Below are 23,500 nucleotides of genomic sequence, written 5' to 3'. Positions count from 1 at the left end.
AAGAAAATTGAGCGCAAAATGAACAAATTAAAAATCTTCCATAACATAACACTATATGTCAGCATCCTAATGAAAATGTTTTATTGGGGAATCTTGGTCTTTTCGTACGTCAACGTGTTCTCAACAAGACATAATATATAAATACAATATAGAGGAGAAAAATGAAGTTGGACCAATTCAGATTCATACAAGAAATTCATCTTCTACAAACACGTGTATGTCTTAGTCTAAATTGGAAGTTAAGGACATATATAACGCACCTAACCTTATAAGTTTATGTTCTCTACATATAAATACAAAAATTTATCAAACTTATATGAGTTTCGACGACCAACGAAAAGATCAAACGAAAAGAAAACATACGTTGTTTGGTTTGGTTAATAATTTTGGTTGTTCTCTTGTTCTTTGTATCATCAAACACAACCTTCACTCGATTAAACACCGTTTCTAGATTTTTTTTGATGAAAATAAACCCTCAATTTAAAAATTAAAAACGGCAAAACAATTACTAAAGCTATTGTAGAGTGTATAATTGTAGATGACCCATAAAAACAAAAAATAAATTTAAAATATCCTTTAAATAAATCTGCTACAAGCAAAATAACCATGCTTATCTTCATTTTGAGTTGATTTTTCTACTTACTCAAGCTTATGCTTCTGCATTAGTGAGCCTAATAATTTATTTTTCTTAATGTTGCCCTCAGAATAGTAGTTTAAAATAAGCAAATCTCTTACCAAACTTTAAAAAACTTTTTAAATGTACATGTAAAGAAATAGTATTATTTTGGTAAATAATTTAGTAAGGTAGGATATGTCAGTGATTTCGGATGAATCCCAAATATTCCACATTTAAATAAAATTCCTATATAATATGATGTTTTGCAATTGTTATAATAAAAAATATTGTTAATTTTGCATTTTCACTTAAATTTTTTAAAATTGTTATTTTTACTAAAATTTTACGAATATATTATTTTTTAATACTTAACATTATATATATTTAAGATTTTATTTTGGTAAGAATACGTATTCAAATATAACGACAAAATAAGATTTTATTTTGGTAAAAATATTCTATACAAAATATTATAACTCAAAAAATAATAAAAATATATATTATAACCGTAAATACAACTACAACTGATTAAATCCAAATATAACGAATAAAATACATGTTAAATTTATATTTTTGTACTTAAAAAAAAAGGATAAAATTTATAAATTCTTCAAAAAGGTATAATACACGAATACCATACAAAAAATTGGCATATTCATAATTGATTAAGAAATGGAAAAATAATTAACGTATTAAAAAATTCGAATGCATTTAAGTCAAAAATGAATTAATTGGGAGCATATCATATGCAATTGATTCCTCAAAACAGCTCAACAATTTCAAAATGTCGAATCATCCGCTCCTCCTCCTCCAGTAGAGTTGCCTCCTTCCTTCTCTTCCAATGGCGACTTCTGCTTTCAATTCAACGATGAAGCGAACGACGTCTCTAGCCAAATCCTCCGAGAGTGGCGACGACTCTTCTTACTCTACACGGAGGTCAGCTTCTAGGAGACACCGGAGTTTGAGCCGTTTCTCTCACCGCATGCCGGATCCAGACATTGAAGTGACTCCGATGAGGAAGGGAAAGTTTGTTAACACCGTGAGAGGTTCTGGATTCGGTGAAATTAGCCTCGATGATTTAGCTGTCGAGTTTTTTGAATCGTTCTCCGGCGAGAGCGAGATTAGTAGCGGAGAAAGAGGACGATCTGGTTTAAGAAATTCCGGCGGCGGTACCGGCGGAGAGGTTACGAATTCGCAAAGGAGGGGAAGGTCTGTTTCTAGGGTTGGTTCTGGTGGTGGTAACGGTGGTTTACGGAGGTTAGATGCTGATACTGAAAGCTCGAGGCGACGGAGGTCGTTGTCTAGACAGCCGGCTAGTAATAATCGTGGTGGTTCAAGTAAGGTTGATTCGGTGAGCAACAATTCGAGCCGGCGGAGGTCGGTTTCTAGACAACCGAATGAGAGGGTTAAGGTCGAGAACAGTGGTGGTGTAATTGAGGGAGATCGTGAGAACGCGAATTCGCGGCGACGACGGTCGCTTTCTGTTGTCCGTCGTCGGATTGAGAATTCTGAGGTATTACACTTTTGTGATTGCTTACTTTGTATCTTCTTATTGTATAGTTTCTCTTGGGCCCTCTTGAGTGGTGTGATGTGATGCAATCTATTAGGAACTTTTTACCTTTTTAGTTACATTTGGAACTTTATTAGAAAGCTATAATTATCAAGCCATTATAATTTTAGCTGTGATTATGAGATAACTTTGTAGCAACAGGACCATGCTTGCTTGGTTTGTTAGGTCTGATTTTGATATATTCAATTTATTGTGCGTATTTATGAGTCGTATAAACAGTTGTATCATTTACCATCTTGAATTAGTAGAAGCTGCGTATGAACATTTTCATTGTTGTGTGCATTTGGCTTGTTGATATGAGTAGTGATTTGTATTTGTATATTGGAGGAGTGTGATCGACATGAATTATTTTACATTTGCAGAGTGATGTAGATCAAGTTCAGTATTCAAGCAGTTCAAGGGATGTGAAGAGCTTCATGAGTGGAAAGAGTCAAAATAGTGGTTCTCAGAAATCTGCTGCTTCAGATAATAGACAAGGTCTTAGGAGGTCTTTTAGCCAGAATCCAATCAAATACCATGATGGCTACTCTGTAAGTCTAAATATAATTTGGTTTAAAGATTCTTTTTTTGTTTAAAAATCGTTTTGTTGTGCGTGTTTGTGTTTCTGTTTAGGGGATTCGTTAATCTTTTTGTGTATGATATATATTTGGTGTACCTCCATACGCTGGAAATGTTATAATTCTTGTTACTAATTGGAGAAAAATTGTTTGGAATGTTACAGAGCCAGTCTTCTGCAGTCACAGATGATGAAGGAAAGGATTCCAGCTCCAGCAAGCATGGAACTGAGAGGATAATTCGAACAGTATATGCCCAAAATAAGGTTTGTGGTTTCAACCAACGATTATTTCTTTATTTTTCTCAGAACTATATTAACTTAATTATATGAGTGTCCACTCTCTGCTTGAAACCAACCTAGTCCTATAAAAAGGGCAGATCTTTCTGGATGTTTCATTTAACTGAGGGAATCTATATGAATAAGATTTTAGAATGGTTTATTAGAGATGATGACTAAAGTAGAACAATATCCTACAACTGTTAATTGATGTATTATTATTGTTGCTTTAATGAACAACGTCAATACAGGCAACACCAAAGAAAAGAGAATCTTTGGGGAACTCTGGTTATGGTTCCCAGCGGAAATCTCTTGATGATAACCGTGGTGTCTCCACATCTACGAAAGGTTATGCAACAAAATTGCAAGAGGTACAACTTCTCTTTGCGTCTATTTGCTAGGTTCTTTCATTGAAGAATTGACCAAATATACAACACTTCGTTTCCCCTTAAATTGGCAGTCTGAGGAGCGCAAGCGAGAGTTGCTGGCTGAGATTATGTTGGAGGAGCAGCGTGGTAGAGAGCTCTCTGTGAACTTGAAAGAAATACTCACTGAAAATAGCTCTGAAGCTGAGGAAAAGCCATTGCGGACGCGAAAGGTGAGTATTACAACTCTCAGAACAGCATATGTTTCCTCTTCTGGTTTATTCTTTGCATAAAAAGATAAAATTACATTCTTTTATTTTGACAGAGGAGCAAGGACCGGAGCAGGAGGATGTCCATGTGTTTGACAGATGAAGCAGAGCAATTCATCGACGAATTCATTTCAAACATAGAAGACACAGACTTTTCATCACTGGAGGATGAGAGGAGCGAAAGTAGTTCAAGTTTTGGAATGATAAAAACACAAAGCTCTCAAAGCACCAGTGCTCTTAAGAGTACTTCTGTTGAAATGGACGGTGTTATGCTCCCTTGGTTGCAATGGGAAACTCCAGACGTGTCTGCTGCAGTGGCATGCCTTATCAAGTCGCCGCACACCCCAAATTCAAAATCTCTTGTCTGGGAGTCGGATACAACTCAGGTAACAATACTTTTTGCACTGACCGTACTCCTTACGGGTCTAAAACTATAGCCGGTTAGATAGATGACTCGTAGAAAGTTTCTCTGACATGAATGTATGCTGATAGGATGCATCGAGTGGGCGAGGGACGAGCATTGGTACCATAAGTAGCAGAGGAAGCTGGAGCCCATATGACTCGGTCACGAAGCCTGTGATGCCCACAAAAACACTAAAGATAGATGTAGCGGAGTATCTGAAGCGACCTAACAGCTCAGATATTCTAAATGAGACGTGGAAGCTAAGGCATAGAATCAGTTCGGGAAGTCTTGTGCTATGTAGCCGCTCATTGATCTAAGGCAGTGCCGTGCCAAGCTTCCGAGAAAGATGATGCAAAAGATAGTGAAATGTGATGATGATGATGACATTGTAGTGATTCTTCTCTTAATTTTCTTTTTTTGTTGTTTCATTTGGTAAGGTACGACTATATATATGGAAATTAGTATGTAATTAACCATTGTTAATCTCATAAAACTTGTTAGATTTGTTTGATAATCAATCAACCAAATGTCAACTAAATTAGTGTAAATCCTACATATAAAGAAAAAAACGACAAAACGAAATTTGATATTTATTTGTAGTTGTTATTAGATCTTTTGCATGCATGTGTCATTTTTATTAAATGTAATAAATTTTTACTTTAAAATAAACATCCTAATTATATATTTAATAACATAAGAATATAAAATATTTAATCATTGTGTGGTTGACAAAAAAAAAAAAAAAAATATATATATATATATATATATATATATATGTATAAAATTTTTTTACTTAATAAATATATTGTATAGTTTTCTGTTGGCCCTTTTTAGAGTGTTGTGATTCTGTTTTTGATTGAAAAATATCGACAGAAAATCAAACTAATATTCGAAAAAACCAAAAACCGTAGAATTTCACGTTTTCCTTAACCAACCAAAAATTTGGGAATAGTAACTGTTGGAGCCATATATTCATATTATTCCTAATTTCTTATTCTGTTATAGTTTAGGTATTTCTAATTGTTGTAATTTTGTCGTAGACCTTTAGAAGTTATTTTGAGTTACATACGATTGTATATATATATATATATATTTATTGGAATCACATATTTTTTTTATGATAAAAGAAAGCGAAATAGATAGCTACACGATTCATATTTATTATTTTAAATCAAAAAGACGAAAACAATAAGATTTATGAATTCTTTTTTTTTTTCTTGAAAAGAGATTTATCAATTCTTTTTAAACTCATTTGCAAGTTTTCCATATCTATGGCAGAGGTCGCGGTGGGTTAAGTCTAAGACACTCCTTCTCGCATACTTTTATGTTCTTTGAACAAAAGTGATACTTCCCTCTGCAGCAATGACAGTTCTTGAATAAGCTAAAGCTACAACGTTTTCTAACACACGGTGATAGATATACAACTATTTTGCTGGCGTTCAGATTCTCTTCCATGTTTCCAATTTCATCTACAAAAAAATTATAGATATTTTAACAACAATTGTGGTATATATGTTGATGAATAAGCTATATGTACAAAACATACATTGTTGAAGAGCAAACAATGAAACGAGGATGATGCAAAAGATAGCGAAATGTGATGATGAGATCATAGTAATTCTTCTCTCAAAGAAGTAAGAAATGTTTTGTTCTTTGATTTGGTAAGGCATGACTATATATATAGTGTGTAAATTGATCACATCTCGTATAGTAGTATTAATAATCTCTTAAAAGCCCATAGATTTTTTTTTAATTATAAAATAGCCAAAAGTCGAGTTAATTAATGTATCCTGTAAAAAAAACAAATGCCAACAAAATTTTGATTTTTATTTGGATTTGTGGTTAGATCTTTTACATGTGACATTATTTCTATTAAATGTAATAAATCATTACTTTTACATGACCATCCTATTTATCTATTTATTAATATAAAAATATATATTATATTTTACACAACATATCTTTAGCATTATGCAAGAAAATATATTTAAATTGGTATTGGATAGTTGTTTTGAGAACAAATTGTTAAGTCAGTCTCACTAGAAAACAATTCTCATCTAATTTGTGGACCTTGTGGTTCCATCTAACGCAAATGAATCCATAATTACCTGTCACAAATCTAGTGTCGCTATATACATATTTATATGAGTTCCATAATAACATGATACAATCAGAGCGGCCCGAACAATTCATGGCTGGAAGCAAAAAACCTATTAATAATATACTATTGTTATTTTTGTAACTAGTCAAAACTCATATCGTAATTATTTTGAAAGTAAGATATCATTTTCTTAACATATTTTTCTATTAAAGTATTAAGATATCATATCGTAAATGAGAGGCATATCGTAATTACTGTTGTTTGTAAGTTTGTAACTGTAATTATACGAGGATAAGATATCATATCGTAAATGAGAGGCTTATCCTAAGGACTGGAGATCTTAAATGGTGCTTCTTCTGTCCAAGAAAAAAGTTCGGCAACAATAGTAAGGCGAGAAGATCGACTGATTGAGTCATGCATGAATACAGACTTGAAAACAAAGTACTAGCGCAAAAGACTATTCCTAAAAAGGTTAATGAATTTTGGTTAGAAAAGCTTTGTAAACTTTTTTATTTTATTTCTGGCAAGTTTATTAAATATGTTGTAGTGCCCTAATGTGCTTTGCGTTCTTTTGAAGAAAAATGGACTTGGAGCAAGACATGCAACTGAACTCGATATGGAGCTCCATATAAGAAAGAGTATTTGAGTGATGAGGAAGAAGATAACGAGAATCTTGTAGCGATTTCTTATGCAGAAAACGTCGATCATGGTCCGAGCAAAGAAACCAGTCTAGTTGTTACAATCTCACAGCTGCATGCTCGTAAGGATCTTTTAGAAATGATAGCTAACTATAAAATTGTTTCAAAAACAAGATCATCAAATGGTGAAACGCATAGAAATAATTACTATAGCGTTATATAAAAGAATTCTGAGCATAAATTAGTAGCCAAAGTAATGTATCAATGACATAAAATTCTCTATTTCAGTAATCTTATTAACTTTGAAGTTGAACTTCTTTTTATGTGAAGTCGCAGAAGAAGACTGAGCGGCAAAGTCGTGTTTGTGAAATTGGCGGGTTTCGAACCTCGGAGCTCAGAACCCTAACCAGCAACAGTGGAGAAAGGTTTTTGAGTTTGTTGTTGATGTTGATCGCAGACATGAGATGCTTCAGATGCTTCTACACTCGAGCCCACTCTCTTCTCCTCCTCCGATCTTCCAATCCGGTCACGGTTCCTATATCTCCGGTCCGGTTCCGTCTTCGTCTCCGTCGTCTCTCATCATCTCCCGTCGCCTCCGTTTTCGACCTTCATTCCTCCAATCAGGACGCGAATTCGAACAGAGAAGACAAAGACACCAAAATTGGATTCTCCGATGATAAATCGAGAAAATCAGGTTCAAATCCTCCACGATGGAATCCAGGGGAAGTAGTTATGAACAAATCGAAGAAAGGGAAATCGAAAACTGTTTGGGTTTGTGAGAGCTGTGGTCACTCGGAAGGGCAATGGTGGGGGAGTTGTCGTGCTTGTCATAAGGTTGGGACTATGAAACGTTTTTCTGAAGGTTCTGAGTCAAGTGCTAGTGGTGGTGGTGGCAACGGTACTGGCTTGGGTTTTACGGAGGGTAAGGGTTTGTCTTGGTTACCTGAGCAAGCTACGGTTCAGCCACATCGATTGACTGATGTTATTCATGGCATTACTCAACAACAATGGAGAATTTCACTGTATGAGATATCACTTCTTGTGGTGTTTATTGATTCGAGTATTTGTTGTTTTGTTATGTGTTTGTTTTGATGATTGCATTTTATTATGTTAAGGCCTGGACTTTTTGGGAATGAAGTTGCTAGAGTACTTGGTGGTGGTCTTGCTCCAGGTTTTATGCTGTCTTTATGATTTTAATTCTCAGTCTTTCGCTCTTGACTTACTATGGTGTTGTTTTTTTGTAGGTTCTCTGATTTTGATTGGTGGTGATCCTGGTATTGGCAAGAGTACTTTGTTGTTGCAGGTTAGGAGATGTGATTTATGGTGTTTGAATAATTTGTCTTCCCTTTGCAAATTTGTAAATTTTTGTGGTTTGGGTGTTTGCAATGCACACAACAGGCTAACTGATTCTCTCCTATTTTCTCAAATGGAAGATTGCATCTATAATTGCTGAGGGGAGTGAGTTGGCCGAACCAGCACCGGTTTTGTATATCTCTGGTGAAGAGGTTAGTACTAGTCATGTTCTATTTTTCTCAAAGTTTCTGCTTCTTGTCGGGTTTCTGATCAAACTCGTGGATTGTGTAATTGCTCCGTGGCTGTTTCTTTTTCAAACTATGCTGCTTAAGATGGTCTGAATGAGCTTACTTGCACATGTTTAAGACGCAACAAAGTAATCATAGCTTGAGTTTTAGTTAGGAGCTTTATTTTGCGCATCTGCACTTCAAAATTGTTGGCTGTTTTCTTCTCGCGTTTTCTATTTAATGGCAGAGATATCGTATTTTAGTTTGTTCTTAAGGATCTCATCCCACGCATTCTGTTGACTTGATTACACATTCTTCAGAAATTCTTCTGTTTTTTGCCCACTGCAGAGTGTCGAGCAAATAGGAAGTCGGGCTGACAGGATGAGAATTCAAACTGAAGAGCTCTACCTGTTTTCGAGTTCGGATCTTCAGGTATACTTTTTTTATGTGAATGAATATTCTTATTATCTTAAACAAACGGAAGTCATAGTTTAGAACTTCTTTAAACACCTAAGCAATGAGCTGTATATTCCTATTTTGTGCATAACTGTTAATCTCCAAGTTAATTTTCTTCATGTTTACGTGTCAGACACCAACTCTACTGTGTGAAATTCCAAGCCTTTGCGTATCATAACTTTAAATTTACCTGAAGCAAATCGTTTTGTTATGATTTATTTCAGGACATTCTAAACAAAGCTCATCGACTATCTCCTCGAGCTCTCATAATTGACTCAATTCAAACCGTTTACCTAAAAGATGTGACTGGAAGTGCTGGTGGTCTCACACAGGTTTAAAAGTTTTTACCCTCTATTTGCTTAGTCTCTCACTTAAATTTTCTTCTAATTACTATGAGCAGGAAGTTATGCCATAATGCTTTTTGCTGCTTCCCTTTTTACATAGAATCACACATCTTTTTTAATGATGTTTAAAAGGAGACTTTTATGTGTTAGATGAAGACCAGGCTCCAGCATTCTCTTTTCTATTTGCATATGCTTTTCTCGTAACTTTCTTTTTGTCTGCTGAAACGGCTATTTTCTTGGAAATCTCTGATGGTGGCAGGTTAAAGAATGCACATCAACCCTGTTGCGTTTTGCTAAGAAATCTAATATCCCTGTTTTCTTGGTGAGTAAGCACCATCCTTTTCCTTCCATATCTGGATCTGGTGTTTGATCTGGATCAGATCTTTTATGCACGTCACTTTCTGTTTTAGGTTGGACATGTTACGAAAGCGGGCGATATTGCAGGACCTCGTGTTTTGGAGCACATAGTAGATGTTGTCTTGTACTTGGAGGTGCTTTTTAACTTTCTGATGTCTTTAGATATGCAATCATGATATAAGGGGCTTTGCAATTCTAACTAAATACTTCGGGTTATTTTTTATTAACTTTATAACCTCTTTTCTAGACGATAACAATATATGAGCTTAATTTATTAGGAGATATAACAGAAGATGATTAGTTGACATGTACTTTCCATCAAATTTCAGGGTGAAGAGTCATCAACGTACCGCTTGCTTCGATCTGTGAAGAATCGGTTTGGGTCGACTGATGAAGTATGTATACAAATCCTTGATAGTATGCCTTTGCAGATTAGATCATGATTAGTAATTTCCCTTACTGCCTCCTTTCTGTTTTATCGAGAACTTGCTAGTTCAAGCTTCTTATATCTGTGGATTCTGTTCCCTTTATTCTTTATGTGGTTTGAGTTTGCGTGTTATCCGTACACTTATTTCTAGTTCGAGTTGAAAATTATCGAATAAATTGTGGCTATCTCCTTTGTCAGCTTGGAGTTTTTGAAATGGCAAACTCAGGACTTGAAGTGGTCTCAAACCCAAGTGGCATATATCTTAGTCAACAGAACCCAGATTCAGATGTTTTAGCTGGATTAGCTGTAGCAGTTGTTATGGATGGATCTCGGAGTTTCCTAATTGAAGTTCAGGTAGATGACCGGATAATTCTGCTTCAGATTTCAAAAAATTGTAAAAGGGCTCTGGCTCGATAAGTGAAACTGTGTTTTGAAAGTCTTAATAAATTTCGCTATTGTCAATATGATGAAAATCATGACTTGCAATGGCTGTTATGTTGGTTCTGAATAGGCGACAATGCTGATCTCTCATCATTAGCTGCCTCATATGTGCTTATGAACATTGAAGCAATTTATTGTAGTTCTTGTTTAAACATTGTTTTTTGTTATTATGTAGGCATTGTGTTCCCCTGGCTCAACAGTTTCAAGGCATGTCAATGGTGTTCAAGCAAGCAGAGCTGACATGATAATTGCAGTGAGTGCTACTACTAATATTATCTTCTTTTTTTTTTTTCTAATAACAAATTACGTTTGTGTACTGCCCCTTTTTGATAACTGTTATCGTTTTGTTATGTTCTGCCTTATCATATGACAGGTTCTTATGAAGCAAGCTGGTCTTAGAATTCAGGAAAATGTAAGTCAGCAATGTTACTCCACATGTGAATCTTGTTCTTCTAGTAACATAGTGGCGCTGTTATAAATGATATGAAGCGTATTAAACTCCAATCTTCATTATCTATGTGAATGGTCACTTAGTGTCCTAGTGATCGCAGTCCTGTTAATAATAATAAAAGTTTGCTTCAGGGGATTTTTCTGAACGTCGCTAACGGAATGGCTCTTTCTGAGACTGCTGGTGACCTTGCAATAGCAGCAGCTATTTGTAGCAGGTGAGTGTTCTTAACTTCTTTGTGCTCTTAAAAAGTCTCATAGAATCTGCAAGATTTGCGTTATTTAGTTATTAGCTGGCAGCAAATGAAGCACTGCTCTTTTATTGCCTAAATCCAGTTTCTTGGAGTTTCCAATTCCTCACGGTGTAGCATTCATTGGCGAGATTGGTCTTGGGGGAGAGGTTCGCACGGTAAGCAATAAAAGAATCAGCTAATTGTTATCTAGCAGTTAGATGAAAATGACTGAAGGATAATGGTACAGGTACCAAGAATGGAGAAAAGGGTGAGTACAGTGGCAAAGCTTGGGTTTAACAAATGTGTAGTTCCTAAATCAGTGGAGGAATCACTTAAGGCGTTGAGTTTGAAAGAGATTGAGATAATCGGATGCAAGAATCTGAAAGAGTTAATCAATGCTGTGTTTAAGGGATAACGAGATTACGCCTTGTGTTTAGAGGAGACTGAGATTAACAAATGTGTATCTTTTTTTTTTTTTGGGTGGCAATTCAATTACGGTTTAGTTCGGTTTGATTCTTTTTCTGGTTTTAGTTTTAGCAGTTTTATGGAGACTAAAACCAGTTCAAACCATATGTAATTCGGTTCGATATGATGCAACTTATGCTATAAAATATGATTACACATGTTTCAACTAGTTGGAAAAACTTTAATTTGTTCTGTTACTCTACTAAATTTAGTTTAGTTTAGTTTTTATTGAATGAAGCCAATTGATTTACATTTTCAGTTTAATTCAATTTATACATTTCAGGTTTTTTTTTGGGGTGTATACACTCATTGAAGATAATGAAATTGTTTAGGTTTTACTGAAGAGCATAACCTATGGAATTGGTCTTATGGCAAAAACAAAAAAAGAAGAAGATAAAAACAAACATGGAAACAAAAGCGATTAGTCCATTAACCGAGCAATGAAGCTTTAAGGGTTAGATGAAGCAACACAACGATCTTGTTATTTCTTTAAATTGAAACCCCGAAGGAAGAGGATAATTGAAATGCATTTTGGTTTGTTTTTGGCCACCATACAATGAGGTCGATCATTGAATATGATCGACAAGTTTTATGATTCATTAGGATTATTGATATTTACATTTCAAATTTAAAAACAAAGAATGGAATGGGTTGATGAGTAAATGTGAGAGGGAAATGCAATGTATAAATCACATAATGGCGCCGTTTCAGACCAAACATCATAACGTTCTCACATGTCGCATGTGACATTGTCTTCTCCACATGCATTTCTTTCGCTCCCCGCCAAAACCCATTTTCATTTTCCTCCATTACGTTTTCAATAATTCCACATTTTGTTATAACAATGACAAAGAATTCAACGCATCTACAGTAGTATATTAGTGTAGTAAATCATTGGTACTAGGCTTTGGTCATTAAATAATTTGAGGGTTTAATGCATGTTACAAATACGTTACAATATTCACTTCCCAAATGATTGGATAATCCAATTTGGATTCCTATTTAGAGAACCAAATGTGCTGTTGTTTGAACAACGGTCGCAACTCCATAACATTGTCCATTATCATTGCTAACTAACTTGTTTTGTAGCTCTTACTTAAATATTTATTATACACAAAAATTTATCTATCAGTTAGCAACTACCCAAAAACTTAACCTAAAACACATAATTTTAGAGTTAAAATATATTATATTATACCAGGAGCTCCATAGTTTATAGACATAAACAAGAAGAAAAATATAAAGAATAAATCTTTTATCTTGACATTTTTTGTTTCTTGTTAATTTGGGTTGAAAAAACCAAGTCAAAAAGAAACATTCTCTGAGTTCTTTTATCGTAACAATTTGAGTATACTCATTTATTGATTTTAAAATAAGAAAGAGATGCATTGAATCTCATATAGAAACACAGTTTGGGGTCTATGTGTCGAAGAAAACAAATACTGTCTTGAGTAGCTACAAACTAGTAGTATTTGGAAGCTTATAAATAAATAATCTAATGTCCTAAATCCTGAACTTGAAACCGTGGGATTATTAAAATTTTAGGTCACCATGCATGGATCTTGCAAATATTTGGAAGTTTTATGTTAACTTTAACATACATCTGATTCTGATAATGTAATACTGTTTTTACATTTATTTCAGTGGATAGTAAACACAACGAATTTGGTTTGGTTAATTGGTTGTTTAGAACAAATATCCAAGCAAAATATAGTAGTACATAGTAAACACAACGAATTTGGAATAACAAACTTTTGAGCAAATGCATCATTTACACGTGTTAAAATACGGTTTGGTGGTTTAGAACATAGATCCAAGCAAAAATTATTAAAATGCCATTTCGAACTAGTCCAAATTATAGTTTATACTTTATTATTAAAAAAAAACTTGGCTCTATATATATGGAGATACGAAGTGGGACTCTTGTACTCCTACACTAAATTCTCTGAGCTCTTTCACCAAAAAGAGAATGGTGTGCAGAGCAGAAGAAGCAATGAAGCAGAGAGGGATCATAAAGAGATGTAAAGAAGATGATCGTCATCAGAAGAAGAAGATGCAATCAATCACAAATTGCAACAAAGAAAAAAGTTGCAGATTCAAGCGAAGCACTAGTAATCTCGATAACGATGGAGCTTCCTCAGCCATCTTCCTCCTAGCTTGCATCGCCTGCTCATCCTTCTCTTATCATCTCTAACTATCAACATATATATCTTAGTTGTAACAGTATGTCAGCATCCTCTGTTAATTACTCTTCAAACTACGTTTAAGTTAGTCATCTATATATTTGTTGATTTTATTGATACTTTTGTTCAATATGAGGTTTTAAATCTGCACATTTGCGCAGAGAACTTCTTAATACTTTGTTTTGTGTTATAGTTTTTCTATGTTTTAATCTATTTTTTGTTTTGTTTTGTGTTGTAGTCTTTTATTGTATTAACGGAAAACATATTGAGGATGCGAATAAAAGATTACTGCGTTTGATTTTCTTTTATAAATTACTTTTTTAGTTGTATATTGAACATATATATGATTAGTCTATGACTCAAGATTAATCTTTGACCCCAAAAAATGGGGAGACTCAATTTTTTTAATAGATTGGTATTTGTGAAAAGTATTAAAAGTGATAATTAATGAAATTCCTTAATTTATCCAAACCAAATCAAAATTTTATCAAATTTAGAAATCAATCAAATCATTTAAAATTTACATCAACATATGATAACCATTTTATGAAGTCAAAACTTATACAGTAAATTGTTTTTTCTTTCAAAACAATTATGGATTGCCGGTTAATCCGGGATTTGCCGGTTTGTTATTGGTTGAGAGCTAAACCCGAACCGGATTGCTAAGCTTGTCTGAAAACACTGGTTTAGAACTAAACTCCGAAGCTTGCTTGCATTGTCTTCTTACGCAGTCACGATCTCGATCAACTTCATCGCTTCTTCCGAAAGCTTTCACATTTGATATCAAAATCGAGAAACAAAAATTGAAAACAATCTGTTTCACCAAAAAAAGAACAAAATGCATGGGTTCGATTTCAAAGAGATCCAGGAGAAGATCTCCGATAGCTTTCGTCCATGGCAACGCTCTTTTCAATTCTGGGTTCGAGCTACTAATATCTACACAGGCTACAAGGTCTCTCTTTTACGGTATCTCTTTCATCTTTCTTCATTAGTCTATAGTATCGCTAAAAATTTTGAATTTTGGGCTTCTCTGTTTTGTTTGGATTCAGGTGTTTCAACTTCGAGTAAGTTTAGTAAAAGATGCAAAGAAGCAAGAGGAAATGTGGGAAAGACAACATGAACAAGCTGCTGATAAGATTTACTTCATGTGCTCTGATCTTGGTGGTTTCTTCCTTAAGGTACTTAAAGTGTTTGGCTTTATTGCATTAATGGTTGTTGTTGTGTTCTGTTGATGTTTGACTTTTTTTGTTTGAATGGTTAAATAGATTGCTCAACTTTTAGCAAAACCTGACATGGCACCAGCTGCGTGGGTGAAAAAGCTTGTCACTTTGTGTGATCAAGCTCCTGCGACGCCGTTTGATGCGATTCAACTTGTTCTAGAGAAGGAGTTAGGTAAAAGCATTGGTGAAATCTTTGAAACGTTTGATGAAAAGCCTCTTGGTTCTGCTTCTATTGCTCAGGTATTACAGATTTTGGTTGAAACCTTACAATTAAGCAAGCATGATTGAGTTTGAGTATTATGGAACATTAGGAAAAGAGGAACATAATCTGGTTATGATGGTTTCTTGAATTAGCTAGAACCTTGTCCTCTCTTCCCATAGAATTATTATCTCCTGACATGGAACTGTAGCAACATTGTCAAACTCTGGTTATGTTTATACTAAGAAATTATACATTTATTTGCTTTCTTAGGTTCATAGAGCAATAGTAAAGGGTAACAAGATGAATGTTGTTGTAAAGGTGAGCATTATCATGGGATTACTAAAAGCCTACCAGCTTTTAATAAGATTCTGATCTTTCGAAGGGAGTGCTCACCGCTAACTTCATACCACATGTTTAGGTTCAACATCCTGGCATTGAAAGATTGATGATGACAGACATAAGAAACTTGCAACTATTCGCCTTATACATGCAGAGAACAGATATCAAATTTGACCTGCATTCCATAACAAAGGAAATGGAGAAACAGGTACTTAATTGATCTTGTTCCTTTGTGAGACTTATTTTTCTCCAAGTCACTGAAAACTATGCGTTTTCTTTTTTCAAGATTGGTTATGAATTTGACTTCAAAAGGGAGGCCAATGCAATGGAAAGAATTCGATGTTTTCTTTATGAGAACAACAAAAAGTCTCCTGTTTTGGTACCAAGAGTTCTGCGAGATATGGTGACTAAGTAAGTGTTCTTACTTTTGCATATCATATACCTGATTGGTTAATGTGATAATGTTTAAGGCCTTCTCTAGATGGAGCCTCTGCTGTCATTTAATGGCATACTCACATCTTAAACTACAATTTTTTTTTATCATTTTTGCTTCGGGTGATACTTACCATATGAACAATCATGATTTCCTCAGGAGGGTTTTGGTGATGGAATACATTAATGGAATTCCAATCCTGAGCATTGGTGATGAGATGGCTAAAAGAGGGATAAATCCTCATGGTAAGATTGCAGAGGCAGCAAAGCAGTAAGCTCCTACATCATCTCAGAGAGTATGGTGCCTTAGTTCTTTGGCCTAAAGTCTTAGTAGCTATTATGTGCTAGAAATCCACATGTCCTTTTTTCTTTTGTTGTTGTTGTTGTTATATTGGCTTGCATTATGAAATATACTGACACCACACTGAATCTATATCTCCTCTTTCTTCAGCAATATACTTAACAGTTTATCCCGTGCGTATGGCCAAATGATACTGAAAAGTGGTTTCTTTCATGCGGATCCACATCCTGGAAATATCTTGATTTGCAAAGGTCAAGAGGCAAGTCATATTTTGCTTGTAGTCATTATTTGGTAGTTTTTTAATTCGCTTAGTGTTACCTTCTGGCAGAACTTGCCCGTCTATATAGTCTGAGTTGTAATCTTGTTTCCCGTCATTAGGTTGCATTGCTGGACTATGGTCAAGTGAAGGAACTACCCAACAAGTTGAGACTTGGTTATGCAAATTTGGTCATTGCCATGGCTGATAACAATGCTTCACGAGTATCACAGAGCTTTTGGTAACTCAAAACTCATTAAATCTCCATGCACTACTGAAGTAACTTTGTGATCTAAATTGTTCGTTTTTGTTCATATCATCTGTTTTGTGGCTCAAAAGCATTTTTGTCATTAGCAAATCTTTTTCTTTTGAGAAAGATATTCCAATAAGAACCAGTCCATAAAAGGTGAAACCATTTGTTACCACAAAAGTTATTTTGTGAGCGAGGATTTCATTTTGTTTAGGCTATGAAGATTAAGTACTTGATCATTATGTTCAAAAAACGGCTTTTCCACTTTTAAATTGAATAGTTTAGTATGTGAGAACTGTTTTGAGGCAAGTATGTGGTGGATTATTATGATTGAAAGTGATAAGAAAACGTTTTTTTTTGTCCAATATTGGAATATTCACTGTCAACAGTTTGGATTACTGCAGCACTAAATTCCTTAAGTTATTGTGGCTGTGAATGTTCAGGGAAATGGGTTTACATACAGTGGCCAAGTGTGAGAATGAGCAGCAAGAACTTCTGCGGTTAGCACAAACACTTTTTGATACAAAGATGCCTACTGGTCAGACAGTTTTACAACCTTTCTCAGATGACTCTTCGATTAAAAAGATAGCCGTTGAGGTAAGTAAAGCTCCATTGATGGTCACAAAGTAAAAAAAAGTTGTGTGTTCTACAGGTAATAATATATACCAAACTAACTTGAATGTGTTCTTTGTCGGTAGACATTTCCAGAGGAACTGTTCTCTGTACTTCGCACTGTGGTTCTGTTAAGAGGACTCAGTGTTGGGATGGGAGTTAATTATTCGTGTGCAGAACAATGGAGAGCAATGGCCGAAGAGGCTTTACTTGCATCTGGAAGAGTGACAAGAGGTAAGTGGTTATATCGTATAGTACTCACTACACTTTTTGCATAAAAAACAAGTGCTGATGGAGTTGGTAACATAACACCTGAGTTTTACAGATGGCAAAGAAAGATCTCGTAGACGGGCTTCTCTACGAAGGCTACGCACAGGAAGTTAGGAAAAAGATAGGAGTATTTCTCATCACTTAGACTCTCCCATGAGCAGGATCTGAGCTTTTTTCATTTATTGTTCTTTCTTTTGTGAGAATTTGAATGATAGGAGAAGTTGGATAACACTTGAATGTAATTGGCTGATATAAAATTATGATGGAAGATTTGTAAATCAAGATTTAATTCCCAAAAGATAGGATTATATGTTTTGGTACTCCTTCTCCACAATAGTTGGAGAGGACTATTATCTCCAACAGCTATAAGCCATCTTGGCTATTACGTCGGCACATATATATGCCATTACGATTCATGGAGTCATTCTCAAAGATGACTGCCTCAAAACCCAAGTTATCACTGCACATCATTGTCTAACACAAAAGGCTGGTGCTTCAGCTTCTTAAGGAGACTGAATCTTCATATAGATTTTGGTTCCACACCATTTTATGTCTTTTCTGTTGCCTCAAAAAAAAAAATTGAAGCGTTGACAAAAAAAAAAGTTAAACAGATTAAAACGATGTCGTTTAAAGGATTTCATTAACACAAAATCTGCGTTCAACGAGTTCGCTATTTTCCCGTAATTTTGGTCTGAGGTTTTGGTGACGATGGCGACGGCGGTAGTGATGAACGGCGAGCTGAAAAAGCAACCTCGGCCAGGTAAAGGCGGCTATCAGGGCCGTGGATTAACTGAAGAAGAAGCTCGAGTTCGCGCCATATCGGAGATTGTTAGCACCATGATTGAGCGTTCACACCGCAACGAGAATGTTGACCTAAACGCAATTAAAACCGCCGCTTGCCGGAAATACGGCCTAGCACGTGCGCCTAAGCTCGTGGAGATGATTGCTGCGCTTCCTGATTCAGAGAGAGAGACTCTTCTCCCGAAGCTCCGTGCCAAACCGGTTCGAACAGCTTCAGGGATCGCCGTTGTGGCGGTTATGTCGAAGCCTCATAGGTGCCCGCATATAGCTACGACGGGGAATATATGCGTTTATTGTCCCGGTGGACCTGACTCTGACTTTGAGTATAGTACTCAGTCTTACACTGGATATGAGCCTACCAGCATGCGAGCTATTCGAGCCAGGTGAAGAGTGTCTTCTGTGTTATGGAATTGAAACTTGTATTACAGCTTCTGGATTGATCTAGTAAAGGGTTTGGGGTTTAGGTAGTTTTGGGTGAAATTTGTGATTTCTGACCCAATCTACCACCGGAGTTTGAACTTAGTTTCAGTTGCTGACAATAGGTGGTAGATAGTTTTGGGGACTATGTTGTGTGGATAGCTTCATGAAAACTTCAATTGAGAACTTTGCTTAGGGTCATAGTTAGTTTGTTTGTGCTTTGATATTTAGGACTCAAAATGATTGCTAGAATTCAAACATTGTAGATTACAAGAAATGTTTATGAAATGAGAAAAAGATCTAGATTATAGATGAGAATGTAGACTTGCTTGATAACACAGCTGCTAAAAAATCCATAAGGAAAATGCTATAAGCTGGAAAGTTTGTTCTTCTTTATGAGTGAATTAAAAAGACATAGAATTCTTAGATTGAAATTATGGACTCAGTTTGCTGTTCATGTGATGAGAAGGATGCACGTTTCATGTTTAAATTGATTTTGCTAAAGCCCTGTTTATGGTCTTAGGTACAATCCATATGTTCAGGCAAGAAGCAGGATAGATCAGCTGAAGCGGTTGGGTCACAGTGTAGATAAGGTTAGAGTTTGATATTTCTAGTAACCTGTGAGTATTATTTTCGTTCTTTTTACCAGTCTCTTAGCCTAGAGGATTACTCCTGATTATATGAATGACAGGTTGAGTTCATTTTGATGGGAGGTACTTTCATGTCACTGCCTGCTGAGTATCGGGATTTCTTCATACGGAATCTTCATGATGCTTTATCAGGACACACTTCTGCCAACGTTGAAGAGGCAGTTGCTTACTCTGAACATAGTGCAACTAAATGCATTGGGATGACAATTGAAACGTGAGTTCGATGCAGTAATCATGTACAACATCTAAATTTGAAATCTGTCTTTTTTGCCTCAATGTTTTCTCTAAAAGCCTTCATAGTATCTATATATTGATTTCATTGTATTCTTTGTGGCACTTTGTGGAAATGGTCAAGCTGAGTGAAATTGTGAAAATATATATAAAAATCTAACACCAATTGTTTGTGTGAATCAGTCCTTGTTATTTTCATTGATCATTCATTATGGAGTCTAGTCTCTAATCTCTGAAGATTCAAATATCAGAATACATTCTCTAATCTGTTTTAAAAATTCACCAGGAGGCCAGATTACTGCCTTGGACCTCATTTACGACAAATGCTGATTTACGGTTGCACCCGGCTAGAGATAGGTGTCCAGAGCACATATGAAGATGTTGCCCGTGACACAAATAGAGGTCATACTGTTGCTGCTGTAGCTGACTGCTTCTGCTTGGCTAAAGATGCTGGTTTCAAGGTATTCCCTTATAGATTAGTCTTTATAAATATTTTTAGTTTTCTCATGTTAGTATCAAGTTTATCTTGGCAGCTTTCACCTCCTATGTTTCTGTTCATTAATATCCTTGAAACCAATGAACATTTCTTTATTTTAGAGACACTGCTAAATTTGTATCCTTACCTCCGTTTTTCATTTTGCCTATAGGTGGTTGCACATATGATGCCTGATCTTCCTAATGTTGGGGTTGAGAGAGACATGGAAAGTTTCAAGGAGTTTTTCGAGAGCCCATCTTTTAGAGCAGATGGGTTAAAAATATATCCCACCCTTGTGATCCGTGGAACTGGACTTTATGAACTATGGAAAACTGGGAGGTACGATACTCTTGTGTTTAAAGATGAATGCTTGCATGTCACAACGGAAAAGGTTAAATCATATTGAAAATTTCTGCAGGTACCGAAATTATCCACCTGAGCAGCTTGTGGATATAGTTGCAAGGATTCTCTCCATGGTACCTCCATGGACACGTGTATATAGAGTTCAGCGTGATATTCCTATGCCTCTGGTTACGTCAGGGGTAGAAAAAGGAAATCTTCGTGAACTGGCTCTAGCCAGAATGGATGACTTGGGCCTTAAATGCCGTGATGTCCGTACTCGTGAAGCTGGAATTCAGGTCGCGATGTCAATTGTTGTTTCTTCCTTTGTTTTGTTGTTGTAAATACTGAATTTCCTAACAAAAGCTAGCTTGTATGGTCTGAGTACAGGACATTCATCATAAAATTAAGCCAGAACAAGTAGAGCTTGTGCGTCGTGATTACACTGCCAATGAAGGTTGGGAGACGTTCCTTTCTTATGAAGATACACGCCAGGTACAAGCTTCATATCTCTAATCCTCGCCTCTCACAGCATAGTCCCTAAGACTTTATTGAATCAATTATTATTTGGTTTACTAAGATCACATACGTCTTGTCACTCATTAGATACATTATGTCATGTTTATCAAATATAGATGTTGGTATTCTATTTAAAAGGAAAACTGTCAAGTTTAGGTAAGACGCTGAGAGCGTTATCTTTTAACATATCAGCATCTGTTCTTGGTCTTTTCCGAATTTCTAAGCCTATTGGACTAACAGAGTAAGCATGTGCCTTTGTGTATCGTTGGATACAGTGAGTTTGTAATTTTGATCAAATCTCCAGTAAGATCTAGTGTCATATATCATGTGATCAGTTTTAAATCCATAATTTCATTTGCATGCACTAAGGCAAGAGTTTCATGAGAAACTTGAAAAGCTTATCTTCTCAACCCTTAAACCTGATTGGTTACTTTGGAATCTGTTAAGGCTCTGAAATTTTCTTAAACATTTATCTTTGTGGATGCAGGACATTCTTGTTGGATTGCTACGTTTGCGAAAATGCGGGAAGAATGTAACGTGTCCAGAACTCATGGGAAAGTGTTCTGTTGTCCGTGAGCTTCATGTATACGGAACAGCTGTACCAGTTCATGGTCGAGATGCTGATAAGTTGCAACATCAGGTACCACCCGAGATTCAACTTGAAATTGACACTTAAATTAAGGACTTGTGATTCTGATTATCTTATTATTTCCTGTATCGAATTTGCAGGGCTATGGTACACTTCTGATGGAAGAAGCAGAGAGGATTGCTAGAAGAGAACATCGATCTAACAAAATCGGTGTGATTTCTGGTGTAGGAACCAGACATTACTACAGAAAGTTGGGTTATGAATTGGAAGGTCCTTACATGGTGAAGCATCTTCTTTGAAATTATGTTTACTTAAAAACCAAATTCGTAAAATCTTTATGTTGAACTAGTGAGATTAATCCCTTGTGGTATCATTTTGCTCTTTAAATTTTCATAGTCAAAAAGTTGAGAAAACGGCTAATTCCTTCACGAACTATGGCGATTTTGTAAGATTAATCTGTAATGCGTACACATGTTGCTAAGTTTTACAGAATTTTGCATCCAAAAACGCCTGAACTAAAATCATCATTCATCACTTCCACTTGTAAGCAAAAGATGTTCACATCATCTAAAATAAACCTTCGAAAACTACAAATTAACCGAAGATTGACTTGGCTCTTCGTTGTAGTCTAGATCCATGAACTCAAATCCTTCATCTGATGTGTTCCGATTCTTCGGTCTTATATACTCCACCCCAACATTACCACACTTCCTCGTATTGTGTCCAATTACACCACATCTGCCACAACGAACAATCCTTCCCTCTCTCGTAACTTTGGTTACCTTCACTGGAGGAGACTCTTGCACTTCCTTTTTCCTTTTAGGATTCTTACTTCTCTCCTCATGAAACTCCACAGAAGAATCAGGGCTTGAGCTAACAAAGAAAATCCAAGACAAGATCGATATCAAAGTGTCAAAAGAAACGCTAGAAACGCAGCCATATTGTTAGAAATACTTACTCCATAAACTCCAAATGATGATAGTCTTGTACCCTTGATAACTGTTCATCATGTTCTTTTTGTATGATCTCCAACGCTACTTGCTTTGCCTTTCGACATTGATCACGCGATGCAATCAAATTCCAACGCTGCTGGATTTGTCCTTGAATAGCTTTTGGTTTGAACTTAGGATTACTCCTTATATCGTTTAGAAACAGCCTAGCAATAACAGCTTGAGTCAATAGCTTGGTATATCCATTCTTGACACAACGATGCTCGTCGTGATACACTTTTATCATCCACTTTCCAACCGGTTCTTCGAAAGAACAATAAATTCTCCACGGGCAATCTCCTTTCATCGCACATTTGAGCTCTGATTTATCTTTTCCCCATCTCGTAAACTTCACATTCCATCCTCCTTTCAACACGTAATCCACCATAGCTTCTTTAAACTCTTCCAAAGTGTCAAACACCTGTTTTATTTTTAGCTTGCCACTACGCCTTTCATAGTGTTCTGTTTTAATATCGGAACTAACAGGTGTTGTATCTCGGTAATCATCAGCATTCTTCTCTTCCTCACCAAATCCAGTGATATAACATTCAACTAGATTTTCTTCATCAAACTCATAATCATAATGAATAACTGTCTCATCTTCAACGTTATGAGAAGCATCTTCACTTGATTTATCATTCACACCATCATCAATATCAGAACTACAAAGTTAAACAAAAACAGAAACTCGTTTAGGCATTTAATCAAACACATGGCATGCATATAAAATTTAACCCTGAAAGACTAAATTGTTCCATACAATCTCCAGCCCTAAACGAAAAGTTCGACATAAACCCTACTCTAGATACTTGCATAACACAATTTCCTCTATTCGAGATCAACCCTAATAAATATTTTACCTCATTTTCTGCGAAATTGATATGTCGAGAGATTCACTTGTCCAATTCTCAAATCGTTTCTCTTCTTCCTTTTCTTCGTCA

The 23,500-nt window shown here is 35.7% G+C and overlaps 6 protein-coding genes and 1 pseudogene across 10 annotated transcripts; 5 read left to right on the top strand and 2 right to left on the bottom strand.

Moving 5' to 3' along the window:
* The first annotated feature begins 1,282 nt into the window (after nt 1-1,282).
* On the top strand, nt 1,283-4,593 carry AT5G50350 (uncharacterized protein). Its single transcript, NM_124416.4, has 7 exons — nt 1,283-2,129; nt 2,549-2,716; nt 2,908-3,006; nt 3,270-3,389; nt 3,479-3,616; nt 3,709-4,038; nt 4,145-4,593. The coding sequence occupies exons 1-7, from the start codon at nt 1,458-1,460 to the stop codon at nt 4,370-4,372; spliced, it is 1,755 nt and encodes a 584-aa protein (NP_199846.1). The 5' UTR covers nt 1,283-1,457; the 3' UTR covers nt 4,373-4,593.
* A 607-nt stretch (nt 4,594-5,200) lies between these two features.
* AT5G50345 (maternally expressed family protein) lies at nt 5,201-5,668 on the bottom strand (the record flags this gene model as incomplete). Its single annotated transcript, NM_001085272.2, has 2 exons — nt 5,201-5,524; nt 5,602-5,668. 2 exons carry the CDS (start codon nt 5,666-5,668, stop codon nt 5,325-5,327), a joined length of 267 nt encoding a protein of 88 aa, NP_001078741.1. The 3' UTR covers nt 5,201-5,324.
* Nucleotides 5,669-6,479: 811 nt separating this feature from the next.
* Nucleotides 6,480-11,676, top strand: AT5G50340 (DNA repair protein RadA-like protein). Of its 3 annotated transcripts, NM_001344887.1 has the most exons (17): nt 6,480-6,627; nt 6,734-6,916; nt 7,125-7,816; nt 7,910-7,965; nt 8,039-8,097; nt 8,228-8,299; nt 8,663-8,746; nt 8,995-9,102; nt 9,374-9,436; nt 9,525-9,605; nt 9,801-9,866; nt 10,097-10,252; nt 10,515-10,592; nt 10,713-10,751; nt 10,922-11,004; nt 11,123-11,195; nt 11,267-11,652. In NM_001344887.1, exons 2-17 carry the CDS (start codon nt 6,911-6,913, stop codon nt 11,432-11,434), a joined length of 1,884 nt encoding a protein of 627 aa, NP_001318773.1. In that variant the 5' UTR covers nt 6,480-6,627; nt 6,734-6,910; the 3' UTR covers nt 11,435-11,652. The 3 variants fall into 3 exon arrangements, with proteins under 3 accessions (NP_001318773.1, NP_001332610.1, NP_199845.3); NM_001344888.1 differs by having other exon boundaries at nt 6,480-6,916; NM_124415.5 differs by lacking the exons at nt 6,480-6,627; nt 6,734-6,916 and having other exon boundaries at nt 6,982-7,816; nt 11,267-11,676.
* A 1,665-nt stretch (nt 11,677-13,341) lies between these two features.
* On the top strand, nt 13,342-14,036 carry AT5G50335 (uncharacterized protein). The gene has a single exon (NM_124414.3). It carries the CDS (start codon nt 13,454-13,456, stop codon nt 13,676-13,678), a length of 225 nt encoding a protein of 74 aa, NP_568726.1. The 5' UTR covers nt 13,342-13,453; the 3' UTR covers nt 13,679-14,036.
* Nucleotides 14,037-14,366: 330 nt separating this feature from the next.
* Nucleotides 14,367-17,935, top strand: AT5G50330 (Protein kinase superfamily protein). Of its 2 annotated transcripts, NM_124413.4 has the most exons (12): nt 14,384-14,619; nt 14,717-14,845; nt 14,933-15,127; nt 15,360-15,407; nt 15,508-15,636; nt 15,715-15,839; nt 16,021-16,131; nt 16,312-16,420; nt 16,540-16,658; nt 17,111-17,264; nt 17,366-17,513; nt 17,605-17,935. In NM_124413.4, exons 1-12 carry the CDS (start codon nt 14,506-14,508, stop codon nt 17,661-17,663), a joined length of 1,440 nt encoding a protein of 479 aa, NP_199844.3. In that variant the 5' UTR covers nt 14,384-14,505; the 3' UTR covers nt 17,664-17,935. The 2 variants fall into 2 exon arrangements, with proteins under 2 accessions (NP_001119407.1, NP_199844.3); NM_001125935.2 differs by lacking the exon at nt 15,360-15,407 and having other exon boundaries at nt 14,367-14,619; nt 17,605-17,873.
* A 188-nt stretch (nt 17,936-18,123) lies between these two features.
* Nucleotides 18,124-22,443, top strand: ELO3 (radical SAM domain-containing protein / GCN5-related N-acetyltransferase (GNAT) family protein). Its single transcript, NM_124412.3, has 9 exons — nt 18,124-18,733; nt 19,291-19,360; nt 19,459-19,631; nt 19,935-20,109; nt 20,296-20,462; nt 20,542-20,761; nt 20,853-20,957; nt 21,469-21,621; nt 21,711-22,443. Exons 1-9 carry the CDS (start codon nt 18,258-18,260, stop codon nt 21,867-21,869), a joined length of 1,698 nt encoding a protein of 565 aa, NP_568725.1. The 5' UTR covers nt 18,124-18,257; the 3' UTR covers nt 21,870-22,443.
* AT5G50315 lies at nt 21,992-23,478 on the bottom strand (annotated as a pseudogene; the record flags this gene model as incomplete). The annotated part of the gene is made up of 1 exon: nt 21,992-23,478.
* Between the last annotated feature and the right edge of the window lie 22 nt (nt 23,479-23,500).

This window comes from Arabidopsis thaliana, chromosome 5 (genome assembly GCF_000001735.4).
Source record: "Arabidopsis thaliana chromosome 5, partial sequence".
Taxonomy (NCBI): domain Eukaryota; kingdom Viridiplantae; phylum Streptophyta; class Magnoliopsida; order Brassicales; family Brassicaceae; genus Arabidopsis; species Arabidopsis thaliana.
This window is presented reverse-complemented; position numbering and strand designations above follow the sequence as displayed.